This window comes from Leucoraja erinacea, chromosome 17 (assembly GCF_028641065.1).
Source record: "Leucoraja erinacea ecotype New England chromosome 17, Leri_hhj_1, whole genome shotgun sequence".
In the NCBI taxonomy this organism is placed as follows: Eukaryota; Metazoa; Chordata; class Chondrichthyes; order Rajiformes; family Rajidae; genus Leucoraja; species Leucoraja erinaceus.
In genome coordinates, this window is record NC_073393.1 from 20,577,072 (window position 1) to 20,603,903 (window position 26,832).

Genomic DNA, 26,832 nt, shown 5'->3' on the forward strand with positions numbered 1-26,832 from the left:
TTACTTCCAGCAGCCACTGGTTGTCCTCCAGGATGCACAGAGACTCTCACGGAGAGAGAGAGATGGGGGGCAAAGAGAAAGAGCTCTCGGAAAGCAGCCAGCCCAGATAGAGTCCTTGGGTGGCTTTTATTTGACGGTGTAATCTTTGGTGTAAAGGGTATTAATCTCATCTGGTAAAGAAGCATCACTGCTAGAGATCGCCTCCAAAGCTCTCACTTCAACAGTCCTCTGTCTGCATCTGCTTTGAGGAAACCTGCTTCATTTCAGTTCCAAGAAACTGTAGTGACTTGTTTCAATGACTATCGCCCATCAACCATAATGAAGGATAGACAGAAAGGAAGAGGAAGTGGGGTGGCATTGCTGGTTAAAGAGCAGATTAATGCAATGGTAAGGAGAGACATTAGCGTAGATGCTGTAGAAGCGGTTTGGTTAGAACTGCGAAATAGCCAAGTGCAGAAAACGTTTTTTGGAGCTGTATACAGACCACCCTAGCGGCATGGCCCGAAACGTTGCCTATTTCCTTCACTCCGTACCCGCTGAGTTTCTCCAGCACTATTATCTACCTTCGATTTTCCAGCATCTGCAGTTCCTTTTTAAACAAATTCCTATGTTTCTTAGAGATTTGAAAGATTGGTGTAGGCCCACCTCACTGCCAGTCGTGTGTACAATCTAGAACGCCTACAATTCATAAAAATAGATTTAGGGAGGATGCCATCACCCTTGCACTATTAACAACTCTTGGCAATAAGAACATTTATGGCAGGGTGCTATTCATGTACAGTTCCACCTTCAAATAAATAGATTTATTTATTGAAATCATATTCTATGTCGCTCTTCCAGGGAGATGCTAACTGCATTTCATTGTCTCTGTACTGTACACTGACAATTAAAGTTGAATCTGAATCTGAATCTGAACACGGTCTCGCAGTTAAATCTGTGTTTCCAGCAATTTCCATTTGAATTCTCAGGACAATTGCTATTGTTGGCATTTTTAAAGGTCTCTTCTGTCTCTGATTTCGCCTGTCACCGCCGTGTTGTTGTTCGTGGGATCTTCCTGTGCGATGTCAGTTGGCGGGAACCGCCACGAGGAACCAAGTCGAGTCCAATCTTTGGTCGAGTCTTCTTCCCCTGGTCTCTGATGGGCGGGTCTTGTCCTCGGCTCCTGGTTGGCTGCAGTTGCTGGCGCGGGGCGGCTCGGCGGCAATAAACGTCAATTCAGATTGGATATGTACATTGTCAATTATAAATAGGGGCGGTTCCAAGGAGGCTGTGCACCAATTGGCGAGCAGTATCTCCAGTGGAGGTCTTCACAACCACTCGGATTGGTGAACCTTCCCATCCATCATCTCGAACTGCCGGCGCCTCCACCCTTCCCGCCCGTGATTGCTTCATTCAGTTGACAATCACCAGTAAGATTACATCATACTCAAAATACGGACTGCTAATTAGTCAACTGGGCTAATGAGGCGGTGCTTGTGGGCTTTCAATCCGTCGATGCAATGCTGAGGTCAAAAAACAAAAATAAAGTCCGAGAGAAGCCGAGGCCTAGTGGCAGGTAGGCGGGAGAAAGGCCCGGGGGAGAGCTCGGCGACAGGGCTCCAGAGAGGCCCGGGTTGAGAGCGGCGTTTGAACCCGTAGACTGGGCCGGGTTTTCCGGGAGCGCGCGGTGATTGGGCTTGCTGCAGGCTTCTGCTAAGTGGCCTGTTAAGGAGCGCCGGTGGGAATCGGTGGTGAATTTTGTACGTGGGGCTCAGGCCCAGTCTCTTGGGAATGAAGGAAGGAAGGAAGGAAGAGAGGGAGAGAGGGAGAGATGGAGTGGGAGAGGGAGAGGGAGAAGAGACGCGGACCTGCACTGATCCCAGTGGCCCGGTTCATCTGATGAAACTCGTCGGGAAGAGTTGGGAATAACTCTGGGTCAGGGGCTAGACCAAAGCATTTGTCCAACTGCCTCTGCACTCCAACATCTACAACACGCAGCCCCCTTATTGTTGCCATTTTCAGGTACCAATATACATGCACTCTAAGATCCTTCTATTCATCAACATTCCCTCCGGCATTGCCACTCACTAGATGGGCAGAGCAATATCAAATCGATTTTAATCCTGAGAAATGAGAGGATGCATTTTGGGAAGAAACACCCTTGTGTTTCTTCCCAAAATGCATCCTCTCATTTCTCAGAATTAAATTCCATTTGTTATCGCACTGCCCATCTAGTCTATATCATGCTGCACCCTTAAACAATGTTTATTGCGATCTACAACACCACCAATGTTCAAAGTGTTGGAGGAACTCAATAGAGAAGGCAACATCTGTGGAGGGAAATAGACAAGCAATTCAGGTTGAGAGCCTTTTTCAGACATACTGAAGAAGTGGCTCGACTCCAAATGATCAGTTCGGTTCCTCCGGCACTCTGTTTTGCTCACGTTTTCAGCATATGCAGTTTCTTGTGTCACCACCAATTTTCAGTTCAATTCACTGCATATTTACTTATCACACCTTGTATGTTCACATGCAAGTCACACACAAGGTCCTCCGCCATTACCAAATCCAATTTGACAGCCTATGCTGTATCTCACAGGCTGCAACTTTCTGGACCCAGTCTGCCATATGGAATCTTGTCAAAGGCCTTAATGAATTTCATGTGGACACTATCATACTCTCCCTCATACGTCCTCAAAAAATTCAATCAGATTTGGAAGGCAAGATTTTCCTGAACAATGCCCAGCTGATTATTCTCGACCAATGGTAGACAAAAATGCTGGAGAAACTCAGCGGGTGAGGCAGCATCTATGGAGCAAAGGAAATAGGCAACATTTTGGGACTGAAGAAGGGTTTTGACCCAAAATGTTGCCTATTTCTGTCGCTCTATAGATGCTACCTCACCTGCTGAGTTTCTCCAGCATTTTTGTCTACCTTTGATTTTCCAGCATCTGTAGTTCCTTCTTAAACATCCCTGATCAATGCCTGCCTTTCCAAGTGAAGATAATTCCTTTACCTTAGAATTTTTCTAGTAGTTTCCCAATCAGTGATGTTAGACTTGGTGCCCTGTAGTTACTCGGTTTGTCCCAGCTGCCCTTCTTGAATAAGAGGTCAAAATTGGCTATCCTTCTGTCAATCCAGTGCTTCACCCATGGCTAAGAATGATGCAAAAAAATGGCCATGAGAAGTATATCAATCTTCTCCCTTGCCTCCTAAGGCAGCCTGGGAAACATCTCACTTAGATCTAGGTAGATTTCTGCCTTTTGCATCCCAAGACAACTAGCCCTTCTTTCTAATGCTAACATGCCCATCTCATCCCTTGCTCTGAACTCTCCTATCACAATATTTTTGGTGTATACAGAAGAGAAAATTTCACATGGGACATCCTTGGGCCAACCAAATCCTAAAGCTCCAAGCACAGATTGCTCCTCTAGTCCCTAAGAGGGCCCATTGTTTTCCTTTTCCTTATAATATATTTATAGAATACATTGGCAATCACCTTAATCTTATCTACCAATAGTATTTCATGACCCATTTTTGCCTTCCTAATTTCCTTTTCAAGTACTTTCCTGCACTTCTTGTATTCCTACTGGGAATGTGTTATTTTCACAGCCTATACCACTCAAACGCTTCATTGGCTCCTTAGCATTTCTTCTCTTCCATTGTGCCTTTTCTTCCAACTATTTTTTGTTTATTCGTACTCCTCGATATGGGTATCACTAGCACAGCCAGTATTCTTAGCCATTGAAGAACTGGATAAGCTGCCATCTTGAAATGTCACAGCTCAGCTAGTAACAGTGTTCCCACAGTGCTGTTGGGAATGTGTTTCATAGAAACATAGAAAGTAGGTGCAGGAGGAGGCCATTCGGCCCTTCGAGCCAGCACCGCCATTCATTGTGATCATGGCTGATCGTCCCCTATCAATGACCGGTGCCTGCCTTCTCCTCATGATTTAAACAAAGCAACAATGACAATAAACTCTAACTCTGTGAGAGCAGTGCTTCAACAATTCCTGCCTCGCTTTTTGACTCCCCCATTGGTGGCTATGCCTTTTGCTGCCAAGGCCCTAAGTTTTGGAATTCTCTTCTTCACTCTGTCTCTCAACCTTTCCTTACGGAAAAAATTGTTAAAACGTATCTTTGATCAAACTATTAATGCCTCTTTAATTCCTTCAGTGACAGTTGCTGAGCATTTTGTCTGACTACTCTTAACTATTATATGTTGTGAAAAGTGAATTGCATGTGCTTGTTATGCTATTTTTGCTTTTGACTTAATGGATCAGGCTTGGACTATAGCTATTGGAGTGCCACGTATCTTATTCTCTATAACTTGATTAAATCCATATATTTAGTCAATTTATAAGATGATATGAAACATGGTACAGAGCTTCAAATGGAGCACCACCAGGGAAATTTTCAGCTTGAAGCTGAAAAAGGTTAAAGGTATATTGCTAGTTGTAATATTATTAAACATCAGGTATATGATCTATCCCCACCAGTGGCCCAGTCTGTATGTTTTCCAGGACTTTTAAAATTTGTTTGAGATGAGATGGAGTAAGGATGGAGGAGGTTTATAGAAAACAGAAACGATGACATGAACTATTTGGACCGAATGGCAAGTTCTATAGAATTCAGTGTAATAATATATTGGTCCCACTAAACCTCTTCTTCACCCTGTCCAAAGCCTCCTTATTCTTCTTTAATGGGGCAACCAGAACCGCACACAGTACACCAAATGCTGCTGAACCCAGGCTGCAACATGACTTTCTGACTCTTTTACACAATGTTCCAACCAGTGAAGGCAAGCATACCATACGCTTTCTTTACCACTCTCGATTTGTGTTGATTCAGGGATTATGGAATTGGTCCCCAAGATCCCTCTGTACATCAATGCGGCTGCGAGTCCTGAAATTAATTGCATACTTTGACCCCCTCCCAAAGTGCAACACCTCAAACGTGCTCAGATTAAATCAAATCACCTATTCTTTGCTCCATCTGTAACTAATCTATATCCTGCTGTATCCTTTGATAGCATTATTCACTATCCACAACTTTTTGTGCTGTCTGCAAACAATAACCATCCAAGTCATTGTGTTCCCATGTTATCCTTGGTTATCTCCACCAAATGAAACAATCTCCAGCATTTGCCTCCTTGGATTACTTTTATGCATTATTCTAAATTCTAGCAACAAGAAACCATGCTTTCTCATTGCTCCCCCTAAGATATCCCTCATTCCAGTAATTCCAGGAGTTGTACAGAGCCCTAGTGAGGCCACACCTGGAGTATTGTGTGCAGTTTAGGTCCCCTAATTTGAAGAAGGACATTCTTGCTATTAAGGCAGTGCAGCGTAGGTTTACAAGGTTAATTCCTGGGATGGCGGGACTGTCATATGCTGAGAGAATGGAGCAGCTGGGCTTGTACACTCTGGCGTTTATAAGGATGAGAGGGAATCTTATTGAAACATATAAAATTGTTAAGGATTTGGACATGCTAGAGGCAGGAAACATGTTCCCGATGTTGGGGGAGTCCAGAACCAGGGGGCACAGTTTAAGAATAAGGCGTAAGCCATTTAGAACGGAGACATGGAAACACTTTTTCTCACAGAGAGTTGTAAGTCTGTGGAATTCTCTGCCTCAGAGGGCGGTGGAGGCAGGTTCTCTGGATGCTTTCTAGAGAGAGCTAGATAGGGCTCTTAAAGATAGCGGAGTCAGGGGAGAAGGCAGGAACGGGGTACTGATTGGTGATGATCAGCCATGATCACATTGAATGGCGGTGCTGGCTTGAAGGACCGAATGGCCTACTCCTGCACCTATTGACTATTGTCAATTGGTCATGAAAATCTATGTTGCAGTGTCTCCCAGCCAAGGAAATCCTTTCCCAGGTAAAAAGCCAAGAATAAACAGTACCTGCATTGTACCTGAAGAATTGTTACCTGAAAGGCCATAGACCCATCATACCATTTGTCATTTTAATTGCTTGGTCCTCCCGCATATTTTCTTTGTCGCTTGAGCCGGAGTAGCAGTATTATTTTGTACAAATATTCACTAGTATTGACCATTTAAAACAAAGGACAGTGCATCATCTCAGAAGTACAGACAAAGCATGATAGTTTTGACATGTCTGAAGAAGGGTTGCGATCCAAAATGTCTCCTACCCATGTTCTCCAGAGATGTTCCCCTTACCGACTGAGTTACTCCAGCACATGTCTGTTTTTTGTAACCAGCATCAGCAGTTCCTTGTATCTCCGTAGTAATCAACATTTGAAGTGCTCTCATCGTTGAGCCAGGAAATCATAGTGTTCAGCTCCACTATAGAGATTTGGATAGTTAAAATTAAAAAAAGAAAATGCCAGAAAGTCTCAGCAAGCCCGCCAAATATGTGGAAAGAGAAATAAGAATTAATATTTCCTAAAGTCATACAGTCAAACAGCGCAGAAACTTCCCCCCTCAGCCAAACATGTTCATTAACCATTAAATACTCATCCATACTAAAACCATTTATCAGTACTTAGTTCATGGCCTTGGTGAAATGCTAGTCCAGATACGCCCTAAGTGTTGTGAGAGTGCTTGCCTCCACCAAACACACAGGCTATATCTTCTCTCTGAAGAAGAGTCTCGACTGAAGAAGAGTCTCGACCTCGCCAGTTCCTTCTCTCCGGAGATGCTGCCTGACCTGCTGAGTTAATCCAGCATTTTGTGTCTACCTTAGCTTTGGGTAAATAATCGCTTTTCAGATTCCCCTCTAAACTCATTACCACTTTCCATAAACATATACCCTTTATTTTGGACACCTTTGCTTTGTAAAGTGCTGTGTACATATTCTGTTGTGCTGCAGCAAGCAAGAATTTCATTGTCCTATCTGGGACATATGTCAATAAAACACTTCACTCTTGGAAACACAAGAATCTACAGGTTCTGAAAATATGAGCAAAAAACAAACTGCTTGAGGAACTAACTGAGTCAGACAGCATCTTTGGTGGCAGAGGGATAGTCGACGATTCAGGTCAAGACCCTGCACCAGTCCAATGCAGACCTTTGACCCAAAATATCAACTGCCATTTCCCTCCATAGATACTGCCTGACCACTGGGTTCCTCCAGAAGGTCTTTATTTTGATCCTGGTGAATCTCCCTTGCTCTTTCCCCAATTTCAGGTTAACTTTCTGTAAACGCAATCTGCCTGTTGAATGTTTACAGCTTTTTCTATTTTATTTTAGATGTACAGTACCAACAGTTTTTGATTTTTCACTTGTATTACTAACCCATGGTAAACTTGCAATGTAGTGCTGAGGGAGAGCTTTAAAATATGTTGTCATTTGGATAGAGTGCTAAACTGAACTATATATCGACTCTGAGATGTTTTGGAGATGCCAGACTCTTGAGAGTGATGTTACCACAGTCTTTTTTTTTTAAACTGTTACAGAAGTTAGCCTATCTGTAGTCTATTGGTAATGGGCTGCCTGTGTGAGTGCTAGGGATTGCTGTTTGAATTTATTTGGGAACTGAGTAGGCCTGTAATGCACGCTGATGGAAATAATTGTAGAAGATTGCATCATTCCTGGATACCTGTGGAGGAAGTGATTAGTGTGCTTCTGGGGGATAGGCTGCTAACACAGAAACAACGTCTCTTCGTCTTTGCCCTGAGCATAATTTGCCAGTACACCACCAGCTATGTCACACTTTGGTTCATGCCTCTTTTGCAGGTGACTCAGGTTGAGCCAGCAGCACTCCACCCTTTGAGGTCAGTATGATTGTTTGTTTATGGTACTTTTGTCTCTGGAACATTAGGTCCTGGGTTCAGTCCCCACCTCAGAACTTAAGCTCATAAAATCTTAAGTGCAGCATGGAGGGAGTGCTGTGTTTATCAGAGTGATGTTATAAGGGTGAGGCTTAAACTATGAAATGTTATTCCATAATTAGAAATGTAATCAAACTGGTCTCCTGATCACTGTGTTTACATTCTGTAAAGAGACGTTATTACCGAATGAAGTGTGTCACAATTTTGAGTTTATTTGACATTATTTTAAAAAGGCATTAGAATTTATTTATATTTTATGCTTAAATTACTGGTAGGTCCAGGTCTATTAGCGCAAGGCCAAAATAAACTACAGATACTGAAATCTGGAGCGGAAAACACACTTCTGGAGGAAGTCAATGGGCGAAGCAGCATCTGTGGTGGCAAAAGAATAATTTATGTTTGGCTTGAGGTCCTGCATCAAGACAGAGTGAAAAGGTATGATGATAGTCAGTACAGAGAGATGACAAGGGGAGGTTAGAGCAGCGTTGGTCGTTTGAACCAGATGAGGTTGGTGATGATGGGCAGATGGAGTCAGTCGTGACACATTTCATTCACTTACAAGATCGCTTTGCAGAACATAAATACTCTGATCTTTAAACAAAAATATTCAGAAGACCGGTTTGATTACTTTTCTAATTATGGAATAACATTCACGAGATCGAAGCTGTTGGGTGATAGTTGGGATCAGATGGGTGGAGAGGAGAAGAAGGGTAGATATAGAGGCTAGAAGGTGATAAGGAATCAGATAAGGAAGGATAATGGGTGGAACCAGGTGAGGGAGGGTGATTTATCTAGGTAATCGGGGAGGGGGAATGGAAAAAGTGAACAGAGGAAGAGGTGGATATGTCTATGTATGTATCTATGTCAGAGTAGGAATAAAACACTGGATTTGGCCACCTAAAACTAGAAATATTCATTGGTCTTTGTTATAGGCTATCCATATGAAATACGAGGTGTTTTTGTAGTTCCTTGCCTCACTGTGCCAGTGCAAAAGACTGAGAACAGACAGGTCAGTGTGAGAATGGGAAGAGGGGGTTAATATGATTTTCAATCGGAAGCTCAACATGGCCATTGTGGACAAAGCGCAGGTATTCTGCAAAACCGTTGCCTGGTCTGTGATTGGTTACACCAATGTAGAGCAGTCCAAAGAGGGAGCACCAAATGCAATTGACATGGTTGAAGGTGGTACTCGGCAAACATTGCCTTACCCCGATGTGTCACTGGATGGTGGTAAGGGAAGAATTGCAGGGACAATTGTTGTGCTCCCATTATTGCTGGGGATGGGGAGAGATGAACAGACCAGGGGAGTCATGGAGAGAGTGCTCCCCTGTGGAAATCTGGAGGGGTTATGAAGATGTAACTTGTGTTAGGGTTCTGCTGGATGATTCAGCAGAGATCCAGGAAATGGAGTAAGTATGAGTGAGGGCTCAATCAACTACAGCTGAGTGGCAGTCATGTCACCTGAAGGAGGAGGGCATTTCGGAAGTCCAGTATCTGAAAACCTCACCTTGAAAACAGATTAGACGGAGAAACTGAGAGAAGGCTGGTTGTGTAGTCAAGGTAACTGAGAATCAGTGGGTTGTTAATAGATACTTGTAGATTGTTTGTCTCCAGGATGGAGACAGAGAGATATAGAAAATAGAGAGAAGTGTCAGTCCCATATGAGTCTGAGGGTAGGAAATTGGTAGCAAAGGTGATAACATTGATAAACTGTACTGGGATTGATTTGAAATTACAGATTACGGAAGTGCATTTGATGTAGCTAGATTTATTTTCTAAATCCGTTTCAGTTCCAAAGGGCTAAAATAAATTCTCCAAATGCCACTTTTGGGGCAAATGTTGTGAACTTCTGCATGACACTAAAGCATCTCCAGCTGTGTTCTAGCCTTTCTTCAGCATCATTGCAGGAATTCCCATCGAGACCCACCTTAGCCAGCCTTCTTCCTTACTTGTTATTTTTTACTTTGTTATTTCTCTTGAGTGCCGTAACCACTCGCTGTCACTTGTTTATGATCTCATTGTGGCCCTGGCATTTATTTTTTTAACCTGTACTTTTCCTATAGCTGTAACACCTGTTTTTTGTTACTCCAGCTTTTTGAGTCTATCTTCGGTTTAAACCAGCATCTGCTGCACTATTAACTGCACTCTGTTTCTGCTATATTTTTGCATTACCTATTATACTCGTGTATGTTTTAATTGTACCCTTGTAGAGCATGAATGGGCTGGAAAGCACGCCAAGTTTTTCACTGTATCTCGGTATACGTAACAATAATAAACTAATATCAATCTTCGTTCATTGCACTAGAACACGAGACAGCCTTGAACTAGCCATTCTTGTCTGTCATAAACTATGCCCCAAGAATTTCACACCTCTGCCCAGCACCATTGAACAAACTGTTTGCAACCTTGAAATATTTGTCCTGTATTGAGCTGAATTGGTATTGGTTTATTATTGTCGGGTGTACCGAGGTACAGTGAAATTCCCCTGTGTTCTTCATCACTGAATGTGCCTGTGAAGTAAATAGCTGTAAGCGTGCTCTTCTCTCCTTGTGGCTCCTATCACCTGCTGATTAATTGGAATAGGAGCAATAAAGCGAGATAATTAATAAACTAAACGGTACAGTTTGTAAGGGAGAGACTTGGGTGAATGGCAAAAGAACCAAAAGATTACTTGAGAACCATTGTCATGATCTGGAATGTTCTACTGAAATGAGTGGGAGAAACATAATAGTAACCTTTAAAAGGACATTAAATTAATTCTTAAAGCAATTGGTGAAAGAGAAGGGATGATGGAGTAATTTGTGAGCTGCTTCAAAGAATTGGCACAGGCACCATGGAAAGAATGGCTCCATTATGTGTTATGGCAGTCTGTGTATCCACAAATATTACTCTGTTCAAAGCATGGCTGGCCACAATGAGTAGAACCTCACAAATCACCTTCTCCACCTACAAATGACCCTGGGGGGGGCTTTGTCAGCTCCAGTGAGAATCCTGTGTACTGTGTGATCTTCCCTGCTAGGTTTTCCGATTGCCTGAATGTCTGAGATGGTATCTTTCAGATTTTTTACCAATTAATACATGGTTTAGAATGATATAGGCTAGCCATGGGAAGGTGGGACTAGTCTAGATGGAGCATCTTGGTTGGCAGGGGCGAGTTAGGCCTGTTACCGTGCACCAGGTCTTGGGGCCATCCTAGGGACCAATGAATTTTCTGCCTGCCATCTTCTTGTGTTCTACCCTTTAGCTCCGTCCATGGGTTACCTATATAATGCTGTGTCCATATTCCCTCTTGCACCTACAACATCTGTCTTCATCCTCTTGTGTTTCTATACTATGCGTCTATCGTTGCTACTAAGCCACCTGCTGTAGCACTGCTCTCTCCCCAAACTTTGCATTCCACAGCTCCTTCAGTGCATCTTCTTGAGCTCCTTTTGTTGTTTTCTCCTTGAACTCCTTCTGTTGACAACATCATGTTGTTGTCTCCTGTTTGAGATCGTGAGGAAACTTTTGTACCTAAGGCATATTATGAATATTGTTGTACTGTCTAGTACATATTTGTTAAGGATATATTTTTTTATATATATATATATATATATATATATATAATATATACGTTAGCATTGTGACTATGTTGTTAGTCTGATCTTGCAAAGTCTGGTGATTGCCTGGAGACAGGTCAAATCTCATCAAAGCAGTTGTGAATTTAAATTTGGTTTAGTTAAATTTAGAACAACATCAGTGCTGTCAGTTATTATTAGTAACCTTAGAGCCACCAGTTTATTGTTTGTTGCTCGCAACCCCATTTTTGCTTCTCAGAATCTTGTATATCTCAGTCAGCACACTGCTCCAAGGAAAACAAACTCAGCCTGATTCTACTTGTGTTCTTTAGAAAAGGACATTGCAAACTCGGTCAAGGTATAACAATCCAGTGAAATAACCTAATAATTTGTGAAAATCAATAAATATTTAGAACTTTCCTGAAGGCCAGAATTCAGCAAATCAGAATCAGAATCAGAATCAGAATCAATTTATTTGTCATTTGGACCCCTGGAGGTCCAAACGAAATGCCGTTTCTGCAGCCATACATAACACACAAATAGACCCCAGACACAACATAATTACATTTAACATAAACATCCATCACATAACTGTGATGGAGGCCAAATAAACGTATCTCTCCACTGCACTCTCCCCCCCCCCCCCGATGTCAGAGACAAAGTCATAGCCCCCGGCTGGCGATGGCGATTGTCCCGCGGCCATTAAAGCCACGCCGGGTGAAGCGAGGTCGCACACCGGGTCTTGGTGTTGGTGCCCCCGGTGTGCGCTCGCAGAGTCCGCGGCCATTCCAGCCGCGCGGGGCAGCGGTGTCAGGCCCCGCTCCAGGAGCTCTTCGACCCCGCAACTCGGGCGGGAGAAGTCGCCGCCGCAGAAGCCCCGAAAAGCGGTCTCCCTCCAGGGAGCCGTGGGCTCGGCGCCGTCGTCCACAGACCTGTAGAGAGCCTCCGACTCTCCGGCAGCAGCAGCAGCAGCAGCAGCAGCAGCAACAGCATCAGCAGCAGCAGCGCTCCTCCACCGCTCCGGACCCGGCCAGCTCCGCGACGGTGACACCTGAGTCCCCGTCGACACCTGAGTCCCCGGTCTCCTCCTGTTGGAGGCCGCTCCTCGTTACGGCCTCAACGACGACTGAGACCCGACGAGAAAAGGTCGGGTCTCAGTGCAGGGAGAGATTCAAAAAGTTTCCCCCCCCCCCCCACCCCCCCCCCCCCACCCCCCACACACACACACACCCCAACATAAAATAACAAACACTACATAAAAACACAGACAAAAAATAATAAAAACGCGGACAGGCTGCAGAGGCCGCTGCTGGCCAGAGCCGCGCCGCCTACCGGAAATATTTTAAAAGCTTTTGCAATTATTCAGGCAAAAGCAACACTCTCCTTTTGGATTATCAGGTAACATTTTACAATAAAAGACTGTATAGCAAAACTGAGGCCCATTAAGTTAAGAGTTCAGTAGCAGTGTGGATAAAATCTTGACTCGAAAGTGTAAAGCAACGAGTCAAATCGTTCGGATTGGGAGATAGCAGGCAGTGACGTCTCCAGGAATCAATATTAGGGTCACTGCTTTTTTTAATGATGCATAAGTGGCTTGAATATGAGGATATAGGTAAAATTTGAAAGTGATCTGAAGCTTTGAGGCGTGGTAACAACAAAAAGGAGAGCAACAGCAGGCTGAATCATTTGGCAGACCATTGGCTGATGGAATTTTAATCCCAAGTGTGAAGTGATGCGTTTTGCCAGAAGGAACGAGGTGAGGCTATATACACAGTTGTAAACGGTGTGCAGGAACAGAAGGATCTGGGTGTTTATGTGCATAAATCTTTCAAAGTGGCAGGACGTGTTGATAAATTGGTCAGTAAAGCATATGTGATCCTTGGATTTGTGGAGGGAGAAAAAGTAGGGTGTTATGTTGAACTTTTATGAAACATCGATTACACCAAAGCTGGAGTTTTATGGCCAGTTCTGGTCATTACATACTTGGAGAACATTGTGATCACTTTAACCACGTGTAATAGAAAAAAAATCACATGTGGCTAAAGTGCACATTGTCAAATTTTAATAAAGGCCATTTTTATACATTTTGATTTCACCATGTAGAAATTACAGCAGTGTTTATACATAGTCCCCCCCATTTCAAGGCACCATAATGTTTGGGACACAGCAATGTCATGTAAATGAAAGTAGTCATGTTTAGTATTTTGTTGCATAACCTTTGCATGCAATGACTGCTTGAAGTCTGCGATTCATGGACATCACCAGTTGCTGGGTGTCTTCCCTGGTGATGCTCTGCCAGGTCTGTATTGCAGCCATCTTTAACTTATTCTTGTTTTGGGGACTAGTTCCCTTCAGTTTTCTCTTCAGCATATAAATGGCATGCTCAATTGGGTTCAGATCAGGTGATTGACTTGGCCACTCAAGAATTGACCATTTATTAGCTTTGAAAAACTCCTTTGTTGCTTTAGCAGTATGTTTGGGATCATTGTCTTGCTGTAGAATGAACCGCTGGCCAATGAGTTTTGAGGCATTTGTTTGAACTTGAGCAGATAGGATGTGTCTACACACTTCAGAATTCATTATGCTATTACCATCAGCAGTTGTATCATCAATGAAGATAAACAGTAATACAATTTTCCAAAGGTGATGGAAAGACTGGAGGAACGACTAGGTGCTGAGAGCTCTCTTATACCTGCATTAAGGAGGCAATTAAACACACCTGAGTAATTACAAATAATAATTACAATTATAAATAAATGATGGGTATTTGTCCCGAGCATCATGGAGTGCACTGTATATTTACCCAGATTTTTCTATAAATAGATGTTCCCTGACCTTCTGCTGTATTTCCATGAAATAATTCTCATATTAAAACTACATTTTAATAATGGTGACAGACTTCCATCACCTCTCGTGTTCTGCATCTCAGTTTCACCATTTTTTCCTCATCTCTGTCCTTATTCATCTTCCTCTCTTAACATGCTATCCAGGCATCAGCCGTGATGAACAAGCCTTCATAATCCTTTTTTCAGAAAGCACCAATGTGTTTGCATCATCTATATTCTCTAGGTCTCCATCTTTTTGTTCTCTCCAACCCTTGCCATTCCCTGAAACTTAAAACATGCTTGCTTGGTTTCACACTTTCCCAGTCTGATGAAAGATCATCGACCTGAAACATTAAATCTGTTTCTTGTATAACTGTATCTAAACAATATGGTTCATCATATTAATGCAGAGAGTGCAGAATACTGAATTGTTTATTCTGCAAGATACAATCACGAGTGAGTTGCCATTTTTGCGGGTATCGTAATATCAATTCTGTTTCTTGGTTCCCAAGGAAGTTCAGTGACTTCCACGATACGATTTGCCTTCAGGTCAAATTCTGCAACTCTTCAGCACTTTTGAGGCGAGATGACTTGTGTAAAACTTAAGCTTTGGTACTTCATTTTAGCAGAACGTTTTTGTAAATCCTCACTTTGAATGTGACTGGAGATTAAAGGGTAAATTTAAGTGGAAAACTGTTCATTTCACAGTGTATTAGTCATGTCAGACAAATTGAAGGAGTAAGAAAGTTTGTTTTATGACTTACATTGGTAACGTTGAAAGGTTTTAAAATTCTGAAAACTTGTACCATTTGTTTTCAACTTGCCTTTTTACAACTGTATTTGCAATGGTGGAGGATTTCTTGTGAGGGTGCTTGTCTGATCGTTTCTGATCCTTCCACCACTTTATGAGTCCTTCCACCACTAAAATGAGCCTTGCTAATTGCCGGCTCATTTTAGAATCCACCATATGAATAAAGATGCTGCCATTTTTTTGGACAGTGCGGCAACTTTGATCTTGTATGTGATTAAGGAGCCCTCAGGAAAATGGGTTTATGAGGGTTTAAGGAAGACAATTCCTCGCATGTTGCAAAACATACTGGACTAATAAAGTATGATTATGATTATTAAGATGTTAGTCATCCATCGCATACTTGGAAGTTTAGATACAGCTTCAAGTTTGTGGGAGGATCCCTAGATAACAGCCATATTTAGACTGCACACTTGGCACAGGAAGAAGGCAAAATGTATACACATGTTGTCCCTTCCAAGTTTTACCTATCTCTAATTCCTTGCAGGTGATAGTGCCACTTTGAGCCATTATGGACAAGCTTGTGAGGTTGTTCCAACAATGGAGTTCCAGGATTTAGTGATAAAGAATTTGATGTATGTCCCAGTATGGATGGTGTAGGGCTAGGAGGGAAACTGACAGGGTATGGTGTTTCCATGCCTCTCCTTCCATGTCTTCCTTCATGGTGGCTTGTAATAGTCCAGGCAAATTAAAATGCTATACAGTTTGTAAATGGTGCCAGTGATTGAAGTAAATGAAAGTTTAGACTGGTGGCTGATCTGCCAGTCAGCAAATACAAGCTTAAGTTGGACTTTGCTATAACTGTGTATATGTGCTTTTGAGTTGTAGTTGAGGGTGGATATGTAAAATAGCACAAGAACAGGCCCTTCGTCCCAAAATGTCTGTGCTGAACATGGCGCCAAAGTTATCTCTTATCTACTGGCACATAATCCACAGCCCCCCCCCCCCCCCCTTTCCCTGGTTATCCATATGCCTATCCAAACATTTCCCAAATGTCACTATTGTATATGCCTCAACCACCAACCTGGCAACGTGCTCCAGACACTCGCTGTGTAAAGAAAAAGCACCGCACATCTCGTTTAAACTTTACCTCTGACACTTTTAAGCAATGCCCTGTAGTATTTGATATTTCCATCATGAGAAAAAAAAATCTGACTACCCTATCTCAGCCTCTCATAATTTTATATACTTCTCTCTGGTGTCCCCATAACCTCCAGCATTCCAGGGGAAACAATCCAAGTCTGTCCAACTGATCCCTCTATCTAATATCTGCTAATCCAGGCAATGGTGATTAACATTGATATCCCCCACCCAGAGTACATTTTGTGTGGTAGCCACTTCTTATACATTGTACCTGGAAGGCAATGGGAGGAGGACAGTGGTTTGTGCTATACTGGTGGGTAGGCTCTGAGCTGCATTCTCTTGCGCTTGAGGGGAGGTGAGTTGATGGACTTGTGAAGGCTTAATTGTCCGATTTCAGGCCAGCCTAAATGATTCGAGTGAATGGAAAATTTTGAAAATGCAGTCAAGCATTCAAATAATTATCTGTAATATGCCCAGCAGAGATACTTCAATACATCTTTAAGTTGTTTGCTAAATTGCTTCTTGCAGTCAATTTACACTTTTCTCCTGCCCTCCACATAATTCTCAAGGAAATGGTGAGAGTATTTAAATGTTTAAAGAAAATCTAAACTGAAGATCAGTTTTCTAGTGACCAATGTGTCAGCCACAGTCCATAATCCAAATTGACGAGGTTATTTTAAAACTGTGCATGGTCAGTGTAGCATTGGGAGGCTTTGCAGACTTAGCTGTTGGAAATGGGTACTGTCTTGATCATGACATTTGACATCTCTTATCCTATCAGTATCTTGTTGTTTCCCATCTGTTCATTTGATAATGTAGCTCTGGTGATCAATGTTGCTCTAACTGCAGTGTGAGGATAAAGGTCTTGACCTTTACAAGTGATGTATTACCACAGCTTTGCGCTGTTCAGAGTCACCACGTTACATATAACACTAACAGCCCAGGATGATTTTATCATAGCAAAATGTCCCTGAGTACCTTCACAGAAATATGATAGGGGTAAATGGGATGCTGCCTCCTGCTCTCACACATGATGAGGATTACGTTGCATTTGATGCCGGTTACCATCCTGCACCCATAATTGCAACATCCATCATTCTAGGACATGCAGAAAGAAACAGACCCTTTGGCCCACCAGGCCATGTCAATGATCAAGTACTTATCTACATCAATCCCCCACAACAACCCTTGGTCCATAGCCTTCTATGCCTTGTCGGTCTAGATGCTACTTGACTGTTGTGAGAGTACTTAGTGAAATGTGTTGCAGATTCCAACTATCAAGGTGAATCCATCTTGGAAATTTGAAGATTTTTTTCCCTCAAACACCAATGGAGCTTTGGGGCAAGTAGAGAGTATTCCTTCACGCTTCTGACTGGGAACTTGTAGATAGTGCAAAGCATGTGGAGTGTGTGGACGTCAATCATTTGTTGCAGAATACCCAGTTTCTGATCTCCCTGTAGCTGCAGTTTTTAAGTTGCAAATCGCAAGCTAGTAATGAGATCTTAACAAGAAAGAATGTTGTGTTGTCAGTACTGCGATTTCTCAGGGTCATGCCTGGGAGTTTGATTAAGTATAAGATTAAGATGTCCATGAGATACATGCTCCAGATTCCCAGAACACGCTCCCATCTGCTCTGCAGTCACTAGGTTTGCAGGTCTTGGCATGAAGCAGCATCTTTGGCTCCTTTCCAACAGAAGAGTACTGCCGGCACAGCCCGAGAGAACAGTTGTCTAGCTCAGACAATTTTTCAAACACTGATTGTGGGCTTTTTTTTCTGACATCTTTCCAACCATTTTCCATTCCTTTTCCAAAGAGACAGATCCCTTGTGATACTGAGCAGTAGGGCTGTGCTAATGTATGTACTGACAGCAGTGAGCTCCTCCAGCACTGGTAGATGCACATGGGGCCTGCTGCTCTGCAGATGATGCTGCCACCTTATAAAGTCTTGTCCTTATGATCCCCTCGGGTAGAGTTAGAAGAGGTGGAATTGAAGAATGCCTCTGACAACCACAGTTTGCATTTAGACAACGTGTTAACCTTGTGAAATGATAGAAGGAGCTTCAATGGAACATCATCCAATGAAACATTGAAATAACCAATTAGGAATTTGTTGGGGCAAGTGACTAACAATGTGGACAGAGACTAGTTTTCAGTAACGTCTTATAGAAGAGGTTTGAGCATTAACTCCAGAGCTGGTGGCTTGGGAACTGAAGGACAGGCGACAGATGAGCACTGGGGATCACGGGTGGTAATTGTATTGGATTGGTGCTGAGTGTCGTTGTAACAATGTCCTGCTTTCAGGGCTCTGTACTTTGTTGACGAGAAACCCAGGTAGACAGTCAAAACCCATGGTGAAGCAAGAGGAAAGCAGTGAGTGAGGGGCTGCCCAGTGGGCTAATAGAAAGCTTGTGGCATGCAGACTAGTGGAGGAACTGAAGCCTGAAGGAGGGGAGCTTCTGGGAACAACCAAGATGAGTCTTTAATTATCATCATGGAATGGCAAAGGCAGGAGGAGGAGACTCTGAGCTTAATGGGAATGACAGAACAAAGCTTCTATAATGCAGAAAACAATAGGCTTGACACAGCACAGATGGTGTCTCCTTCATACAGGTGTTAATGTGTAAAGGCACTGCGGTCAGCCTAAAGTACAATGCCCTCCATAATGTTTGGGTCAAAGACCCTTCATTTATTTCTTTGCCCCTGTACTCCACAATTTGGGATTTGTAATAGAAAAAAATCACATGTGGTTAAAGTGCACATTGTCAGATTTTTTTAAAGGGTATTTTTATACATTTTGGTTTCACCATGTGGAAATTACAGCAGTGTTTATACATAGCCCCCCCATTTCAGGGCACCACAAAGTCATGTAAATGAAAGTGGTCATGCTAAAAGCCCTGTCACACGGTACGAGTTCATTCCAAGAGTTCTCCCAAGTTTGCCCTGATTCGAACTCGGAGATTTACGGTAATGGCCACTCGTCGGTACTCGGGGCTCTCGTGGACATTTTTCATCATGTTGAAAAACCTTCATGAGTTTTCCCGTGCTTACCTATCGTTAGCGAGTCTTCCCCAGCACCTGCCGTTAGCACTAAGAGACCTCCCCGAGCTCCGACGTACCCGCTACGTTCATTCTCCGTGCTAACCACGAGTTTGAATTTTTTTAAACTCGGTAGAGCTCTTGGAATGAACTCGTACTGTGGGACAGGGCTGTTAGTATTTGGTTGCATATCCATTGCATGCAATGACTGCTTGAAGTCTACAATTCATGGACATCACCAGTTGCTGGGTGTCTTCTCTGGTGATGCTTTGCCAGGCCTGTATTACAGCCATCTTTAACATGCTTGTTTTGGGGGCTAGTCCCCAGATTTCTCTTCAGGTTATAAATGGCATGCTCAATTGGGTTCAGATCAGGTGATTGACTTGGCCACTCAACAATTTACCATTTTTTAGCTTTGAAAAACTCCTTTGTTGCTTACAAGTATGTTTGGGATCATTGTCTTGCTGTAGAATGAACCACCAGTCATTGAGTTTTGAGCCACTTGTTTGAACTTGAGCAGATAGGATGTGTCTATACACTTATTCATTATGAATTCATTATGCTACTACCATCAGCAGTTGTTTCATAAATGAAGATAAGTGAGCCAGTATCTTCAGCAGCCATACATGCCCAGGCCATAACACTCCCACCACCATGTTTCACAGATGAGGTGGTATGCTTTGGATCTTGGGCAGTTTCTTCTCTCCTCCATACTTTGCTCTTGCCATCCCTCTGATATAAGTTAATCCACAAGACCTATTTCCAGAACTGCGGTTGCTCTTTTAAGTACTTTTTGGCAAACTGTAACCTGGCCATCCTATTTTTGCGGCTAACCAGTGGTTTGCATCTTGCAGTGTAGCCTCTGTATTTCTGTTCATGAAGTCTTCTGCAGACAGTGGTCATTGACAAATCCACACCTGACTCCTGAAGAGTGTTTCTGATCTGTCGGACAGGTGTTTGCGGATTTTTCTTTATTATAGAAAGAATTCTTCTGTCATCAGCTGTGAAGGTCTTCCTTGGACTGCCAGTCCCTTTATGATTAGTAAGCTCACCAGCACTCTCTTCTTAATGATGTTCTAAACAGTTTGATTTTGGTAAGCCTAAGGTTTGGCTGATGTCTCTAACAATTTTATTCTTGTTTCTCAGTCGCATAATGGCTTTGACTTTCATTGGCACAACTTTGGTCCTCATGTTGATAAACAGCAATAAAAGTTTCCAAAGGTGATGGAAAGACTGGAGGAAAGACGAGGTGCTGAGACCTCTCTTATACCTGTATTAAGGAGGCAATTAAACACAGCTGAGCAATTACAAACACCTGTGAAGCCATATGTCCCAAACATGATGGTGCCCTGAAATGGGGGGGACTATGTATAAACACAGCTGTCATTCTACATGGTGAAACCAAAATGTATAAAAATACCCTTTAATGAAATCTGGTAATGTGCACTTAAAACCACATGTGATTTTTGCTATTACAAATCTCAAATTGTGCAGTACATCTGCTAATAAATAAATGATGGGTGTTTGTCCCAAACATTATGGAGGGCACTGTACATGATGAAAAGCAACTTGAGTAATCGTCTGATCAAAAATATTCATTATCGTGGGGCCCTTCACCTGGGTACTGTTGGCGTGGTCACTAGTAATGTCTGAAGTTTATGGGGAAGGACCATTGCCAGACCACAATGAGAACATCTGAATTGCATTGTGTTTGAGGGAGACAGATCCCACCCAGTAGTGGGAAGGTGAAGACGGGTTCTCAATGATGGTGAATAATTAGCGGGGGAAATAGAACTGCTCCTTGGTGGGGGGGAATAACGGACAGAGATGGAGCACCCAGCAAGCAATGTGGAAGTGGGGGACAGCAAACACTCTCCCCCACTACCCAACCCCTGGGTGATGAATGATGGAGAGGGGTTGTTGACCTGAACCCCAGGGAAGAGCGAGGGAGGGGATGGGTGAAGGGAAGGTGCCTGCCTGTGAGAGTGGAGAACCTAGATGTGGCAAGGGTTTCTCTCGAGGCGGGGCGTAAAGAGCATTGACAGGGGAATGAGGAACAAAAACTAATTGCAGAGACAACATTGTTCTGGGTTGTTAGGCTGTTTTTGAAAATTCCCAACCAACAGGATTAAAAGCCTTTTCATGCCCAGACCTGACTATCGAAACTGCGATCTTGCTGTGACTGTGGTTTGGATGTATACGTTTTGATTTATAGAAGTTATTCATTCTTGAGTATTGAGAAACAGTGTGAGGAGAGCTCCTGAGGTAGTGTCGGTGCTCAAAGTCGGCTCTCTCCCTTCATTAGACCAGTGGTAATCACCCACGTCTGAACAGTAACCCTCTCTGCCAGTGCCTGTCGCCAATGCTCTAGGTTCATTAAGGGGAACTGAACATCTGAATTGCAACAGGCTGCACTGCAAATTTTACAGTGTATGATTAAGAAAAGCTTTGATTTTCCAAGCTTCATTGACCAGGGACTGGCGCATATAACCGAGCTGGGTAGCTTTCAGTTTCAGCTGTGCAGCAGAGTGCGACACTTCAGGTATCTCATAGGGAGGGTAAAAGGAGGTTGAGGTTGTAGAAAGTTCATATTACGTATTTCCCTGACGCAGAGCATTTATCATTTGCACATGCATCAAGAAATGTAGATTGTTACTTTTTTCACAGATTTTGCAAGAGCAAATGTTTATCGTGTATCCCAGATTTGTTGGCAGTAATTTGTGAAGTAAGGCTGCTTTAAACACAGAGGTTGCTTGTAATTGGCACTGTTGTCTCACAGCTCCAGCAACACAAGTTCAATCCTGATCTCCAATGATGTCTTTGTGGTGTTTGTACATTCTCCCTTTGACCTCGAGGGCTTCCCCTCAGTGTTCTAGTTGCCTTCCTCATCCTGATAATGAGCTGATTGCTTAATTGGCCACTATAAATTTACCCAGTGTAGGTAATTGGCAAAACAAAAACATAAGGGAAGTTGATGGACAGCTATAGGATGGATGCTATTAAACTGGAAAGGGTACAGAAGAGTTTCACCAGGATGTTACCTGGTCTTGCGGGCTTGACTTATAAGTGGAGGTTGAATAGACTGGGATTTTTTTTCTTTGGCGAGTAAGAGGCTGAGGGGTGACTTTATTGAGGCTGACAAGATCATGAGGGGTATGGATAAAGTGAACGCTCAGTCTTTTTCCCAATGGATTCTAAAGTCAAAGCTGGACTTTGAGCATGGGCTTATGGTGAGATGGGAGAGATTTAAGAGGGATCTAGGAAGCAACCTTTTCACTCAGAGGGTAGTCCGTATCTGGAATGAGCTGACAGATTATATTAGGTTATAACAGTATTATATTATATTGTAACAGATTATAACCTAATATTATAACAATTATAACTTCCAAAAGATATTTGGACAGATCTATGGATAGGAAGGCTTTAGAGGACTATGGGCTAAATGCAGGCAAATGGGACAAGCCTAGTATCCCACTTGGGCAGCATGGGCCTTTTTCCATGCTTGGCTTCTGCTTTGGTAGAGTCACACCACTTTGATAGTTGCCTCACCTTGTACATGCTTATTGAAGTTCATTTTATGTCAAATAAATATTTAAGTCGATAAATGCTTTCAAACCTAAATGATCATTGCGTCTTTAAATATTAACCATCTGTGCACACCCAGATCATTAGCAGCCTAATTCTGTCAGTGCTGTTTTGCCCTCGTGCCTCTCGTAAACAGACTGAGTTCCTGACACAATGGGTCCTGCTGAGTTGTAATGTAGTTAATGTTTGCTTTTGAGAATTATTGGGGATTGATGAAATGAGACGAGATCCCTGCCTTGTAATTATTCCCTTTTCCTCACCATGGGCAAGATTGATCAGTGGCTAATCCTGCTGAGCCAGTATCATGCTCTGTCTTTCCCCTGCCCCTCCCAGCAATCTCCAGCTAACTACCCACAATATTCAGACATCATTGTTAACTGAATGAAATCCCAAAACTTCCTCGAGATGCCTACGTTTGTCAGAAACGTGATAAGAGAAGGTAAAAGTGATATAGGGAGGAACTGCAGATGTTGGTTTAAACCAAAGACAGATACAAAAGGCTGGAGTAACTCAGTGGGCCAGGCAGCATCTCTGGAGAAATGTCACCTATTCCTTTTTCTCCAGATATGCTGCCTGACCAGCTGAGTTATTCCGGCCTTACCTATCGGTCTAAGGGAAAAGTGACATTAGGAAAGAGGAAGAATCTTCCAGTGTTGCCAAATGGAGCAGCAAGCATAAGGATTGGGAAAGTTTGAGAGTTTGGCAGAAGGTCGAGACATTGATGAGGAAAGGGAAAGAGTACAAGTGGAATCGAACAAGAATCACGGGAGATTAAAACGTATGTAGATATATAAAAAGAAAACAAAAACAGTAAAAGTTAGTGCAAATCGACACTGGAGAATAGAAAATGGCAGTGCGAAATATCACCTGGAAATAGAGGGAAATGGGAGGTCCAGTGTGAACGTGAAGCTGAAATAGCATTAGTAAAGCAGAAACATCTGGTGAAATGAATAGGACTAGAAGCCAATAAATGTCTGGAACCTGCTGGAGAAACTCAGCGGGTGCAGCAGCATCTATGAGGCGAAGGAAATAGGCAACGTTTCGGAACTGAAGAAGGGTTTTGACCCGAAATGTTGCCTATTTCATTCGCTCTGAAGATCACCTGCTGAGTTTCTCCAGCATTTTTGTCTACCTTTAATTTTCCAGCATCTGCAGTTCCTTTTTAAACATCCCTGATCAATGCCTGCCTTTCCAAGTGAAGATAATTCCTTTACGTTAGAATTTTTCTAGTAGTTTCCCAATTGCTTATGTTAGACTTGGTGCCCTGTAGTTACTTGGTTTGTCCCAGCTGCCCTTCTTGAATAAGAGGTCAGCATTGGCTATCCTTCTGTCAACCCAGTGCTTCACCCATGGCTAAGAATGATGCAAAAAAATGGCCATGAGAAGCATATCAATCTTCTCCCTTGCCCCAAAGGGTTTCAGCCCGAAACGTTGCCCATTTCCTTCGCTCCATAGATGCTGCTGCACCTGCTGAGTTTCTCCAGCGTTTTTGTGTACCTTCGATTTTCCAGCATCTGCAGTTCCTTCTTAAACACAAATGTCTGGAACCAGACGACCTGCATGCCAGGTTTACGTGGGTGTATTTCTGGGGATAATTGATGCACTGGCAGTCATCCTGCAGAATTTGTGGAACTTCTGATCAGTTCACAGACTGGAAAACAATTGCATTAACCCCACAATTTATGAATGGACTGGGGGATATGGACCAGCTAGACTTACATCATCGGAAGGATAATTCTGGAATCCACTATGAAGGAAGTGGTAGACATAAGAAACTGCAGATGCTGGTTTACAAAAGACACAGCGTTGGAGTAACTCAGCGTGCCAGGCAGCATCTCTTTAGAACATGGAACCAAGTGGTAACTGTCAGTTTGAAAATAGAAATAGATTTGAGCATTTATAGATTTATGGATCATTAGGTTTACGGATTTATAAAAAAAAGTTCACTTGGGTATTAACTCTTGAGGTTGCAATTATCAGAATGAATAAGGATGAACTTTTATAAAGTTGATAAGGAGCCATATGAGATTATGACACCAAGTTAGACTGCTTGAGAGAGAAGTAATATACTGGCCTACATTGAGGATTAGGAATGGATGTAAAATGGAGAGTAGAAATAAGCAACAGATCATGTCTTTGCAGCTATAACAAACAGAATAGTGCAGTGATCAGCTGTTCAGCCAGTATCATTGACTTCGATATATTACAGGTGACCCCACTAATTAGAGTATGCTGAACAAACAAAGCTTAGTGGTGTTATGAGAAGGATGTAGTGCGCAACGTAAACCGGCTAATTGGCAAGGAATGGCAGGTGGGTCCGAAGAAATGTCTTCACCTTGAGGATGGTGAATGTTTGAAATTCTCTGCACAAGAGGGAAGTGGGGCTTGATTGCTTAGGGATGGTTCTTAGATATTAATAGAATTGAGGGAAATGGAGTTGGTGCCGAGGTACAAGATGAATGTCGCTGGTTCTTGTACTACCCATTGTGTTGGCCAAATTCTGTCAGCTATGGTGATTTATTGCCGTGTCTTTGCAGGTTGTGAGGATCTATAGATCGGGGCACGTCGCTCCCAATCTTGGAAGGATCGCTGAGAAGAGGAGCCAGTCCATCAGGGGGTCATTGAGACAAATGAGCACGCAGTCTGTCATTTCCACTTTCCTTCAAGAGAGCGCTGGTCAGAATGGAGTGAGCGGAGCATCTCTCCAGAACGCCGGTGCCAGAGGCATCAGTGCCCACCAAGTGCCACCGGTCAACCCACTCACTCCCACGGGGGGTGACAAGGCTATGGCGCCCAGCAAACAGAGCAAGAAGAACGGGGGTCACAACAAGGAGAGTGACGAGTACCGGCAGCGGAGAGCCCGCAACAACCTGGCAGTCAGGAAGAGCAGGTTAAAGAGCAAACAGAAGGCACGCGACACGCAGCAGAGAGTGGACGAGCTGAAGGAGGAGAATGAAAGGCTGGAAGCAAAGATCAAACTGCTCACCAAGGAGCTAGGCACCCTGAAGGATTTGTTCCTTGAGCATGCACATAGTTTCTCTGATAACGGGCACCCCTCGTTCACTGAAGATTCTGGGCAGGAGCCGAGCAATGGAGGGCAATGAGCAATGTCACAGCCGGAGAAGTGTTACATTGAGGGGCTTTTACCTTGAACTCTCGAGGGTTTCATTGCACATGATCCTGCTGCTGATGAGCTTCAAGAGGTCTTGTGTGGAAGCAGCTGAACAGACTGTACCCAAACTGAGAGCATGCTCAACACTGACAGATAGCACCAGCACTCGTCACTCTCGCAGCTGCCCAATGTCCTTCCCTTCCCTTCCCCCTCGGTCTGCCTTGATCTTCTGTTATCCTAAAGGGAATGTATCAGGGCTGTCCATTCCCAAGATAGCACCCATTCATTTTACCGGCTGGAAAATTGTGCTGCAGAAGGCCTGACACTGGGTATTCAGCCCTATTTCACAAGCTTTGCTCATGACAGTACAGACGTATTGTGCACTGTCACCAGTTCACTCAGCCCAAGGACCTCTTGCCTTCGCCCAAGGGTGGGAGGCTCTCAGGGCTGCTGGCAGAGGCAGTCCAACTCATGTGTTTCTGTCAGCGCCGGGTCGCGGGGACGGGCGGTTTTGGGGGGGGGGGGGGGGGAGAAACAGGGGGGACTGTGGGGGATACTGTCTCTCACTCTGTGTTCCTGTGGGTGTTTGGAGCCTGAGGAAGAATCTTGCCAATATTGTTATTGCTGTCAGCTCCCATTGTCTCTACATTATACTTCAAATTGGTGGTGGGTACTTCACAGGCTGAGAGAAGGGAATGCCCCAGTGGTCTAGGGGTGGTGGTGGGGCTCATACAGGGGATAGAGCTTTCTGGAGATTGGTGATCAGCTAGTTCATGGCTCAGATCTCTCGGTATTTGGATTTTTGTATTTTAAATCTAGAAAATTAACAGCTGTACTAATTACAAAACCCTTCACCGGCAACAATTTAATCCTTGGTTGAAGCTGTGCAGAAGCCTCGTGGTTCTCTGTGGATAGCAGTTAGTTAGGTAAACGTCCGTCTGTAGCACCAGCCTCCTGTACCATCTGCCCGTGTGGCTGCCTCCCATCTGTTAGTTCCCCTGAAGTGCTGCCATCCTTCGGTCAATGCCCCGTGAGCCCTCGTCCCGGGCCAA

The 26,832-nt window shown here is 43.4% G+C and overlaps 1 protein-coding gene across 3 annotated transcripts; it reads left to right on the forward strand.

Annotated features, from left to right (window-relative positions):
- Positions 1-1,355: 1,355 nt before the first annotated feature.
- LOC129705274 (CCAAT/enhancer-binding protein gamma-like) lies at positions 1,356-25,978 on the forward strand. Of its 3 annotated transcripts, XM_055648781.1 has the most exons (3): positions 1,356-1,555; positions 7,680-7,717; positions 25,206-25,978. In XM_055648781.1, exon 3 carries the CDS (start codon positions 25,299-25,301, stop codon positions 25,770-25,772), a length of 474 nt encoding a protein of 157 aa, XP_055504756.1. In that variant the 5' UTR covers positions 1,356-1,555; positions 7,680-7,717; positions 25,206-25,298; the 3' UTR covers positions 25,773-25,978. The 3 variants fall into 3 exon arrangements, with proteins under 3 accessions (XP_055504756.1, XP_055504755.1, XP_055504757.1); XM_055648780.1 differs by lacking the exon at positions 7,680-7,717 and having other exon boundaries at positions 1,359-1,555; XM_055648782.1 differs by lacking the exons at positions 1,356-1,555; positions 7,680-7,717 and adding an exon at positions 8,061-8,209.
- The last annotated feature ends 854 nt before the right edge of the window (positions 25,979-26,832 follow it).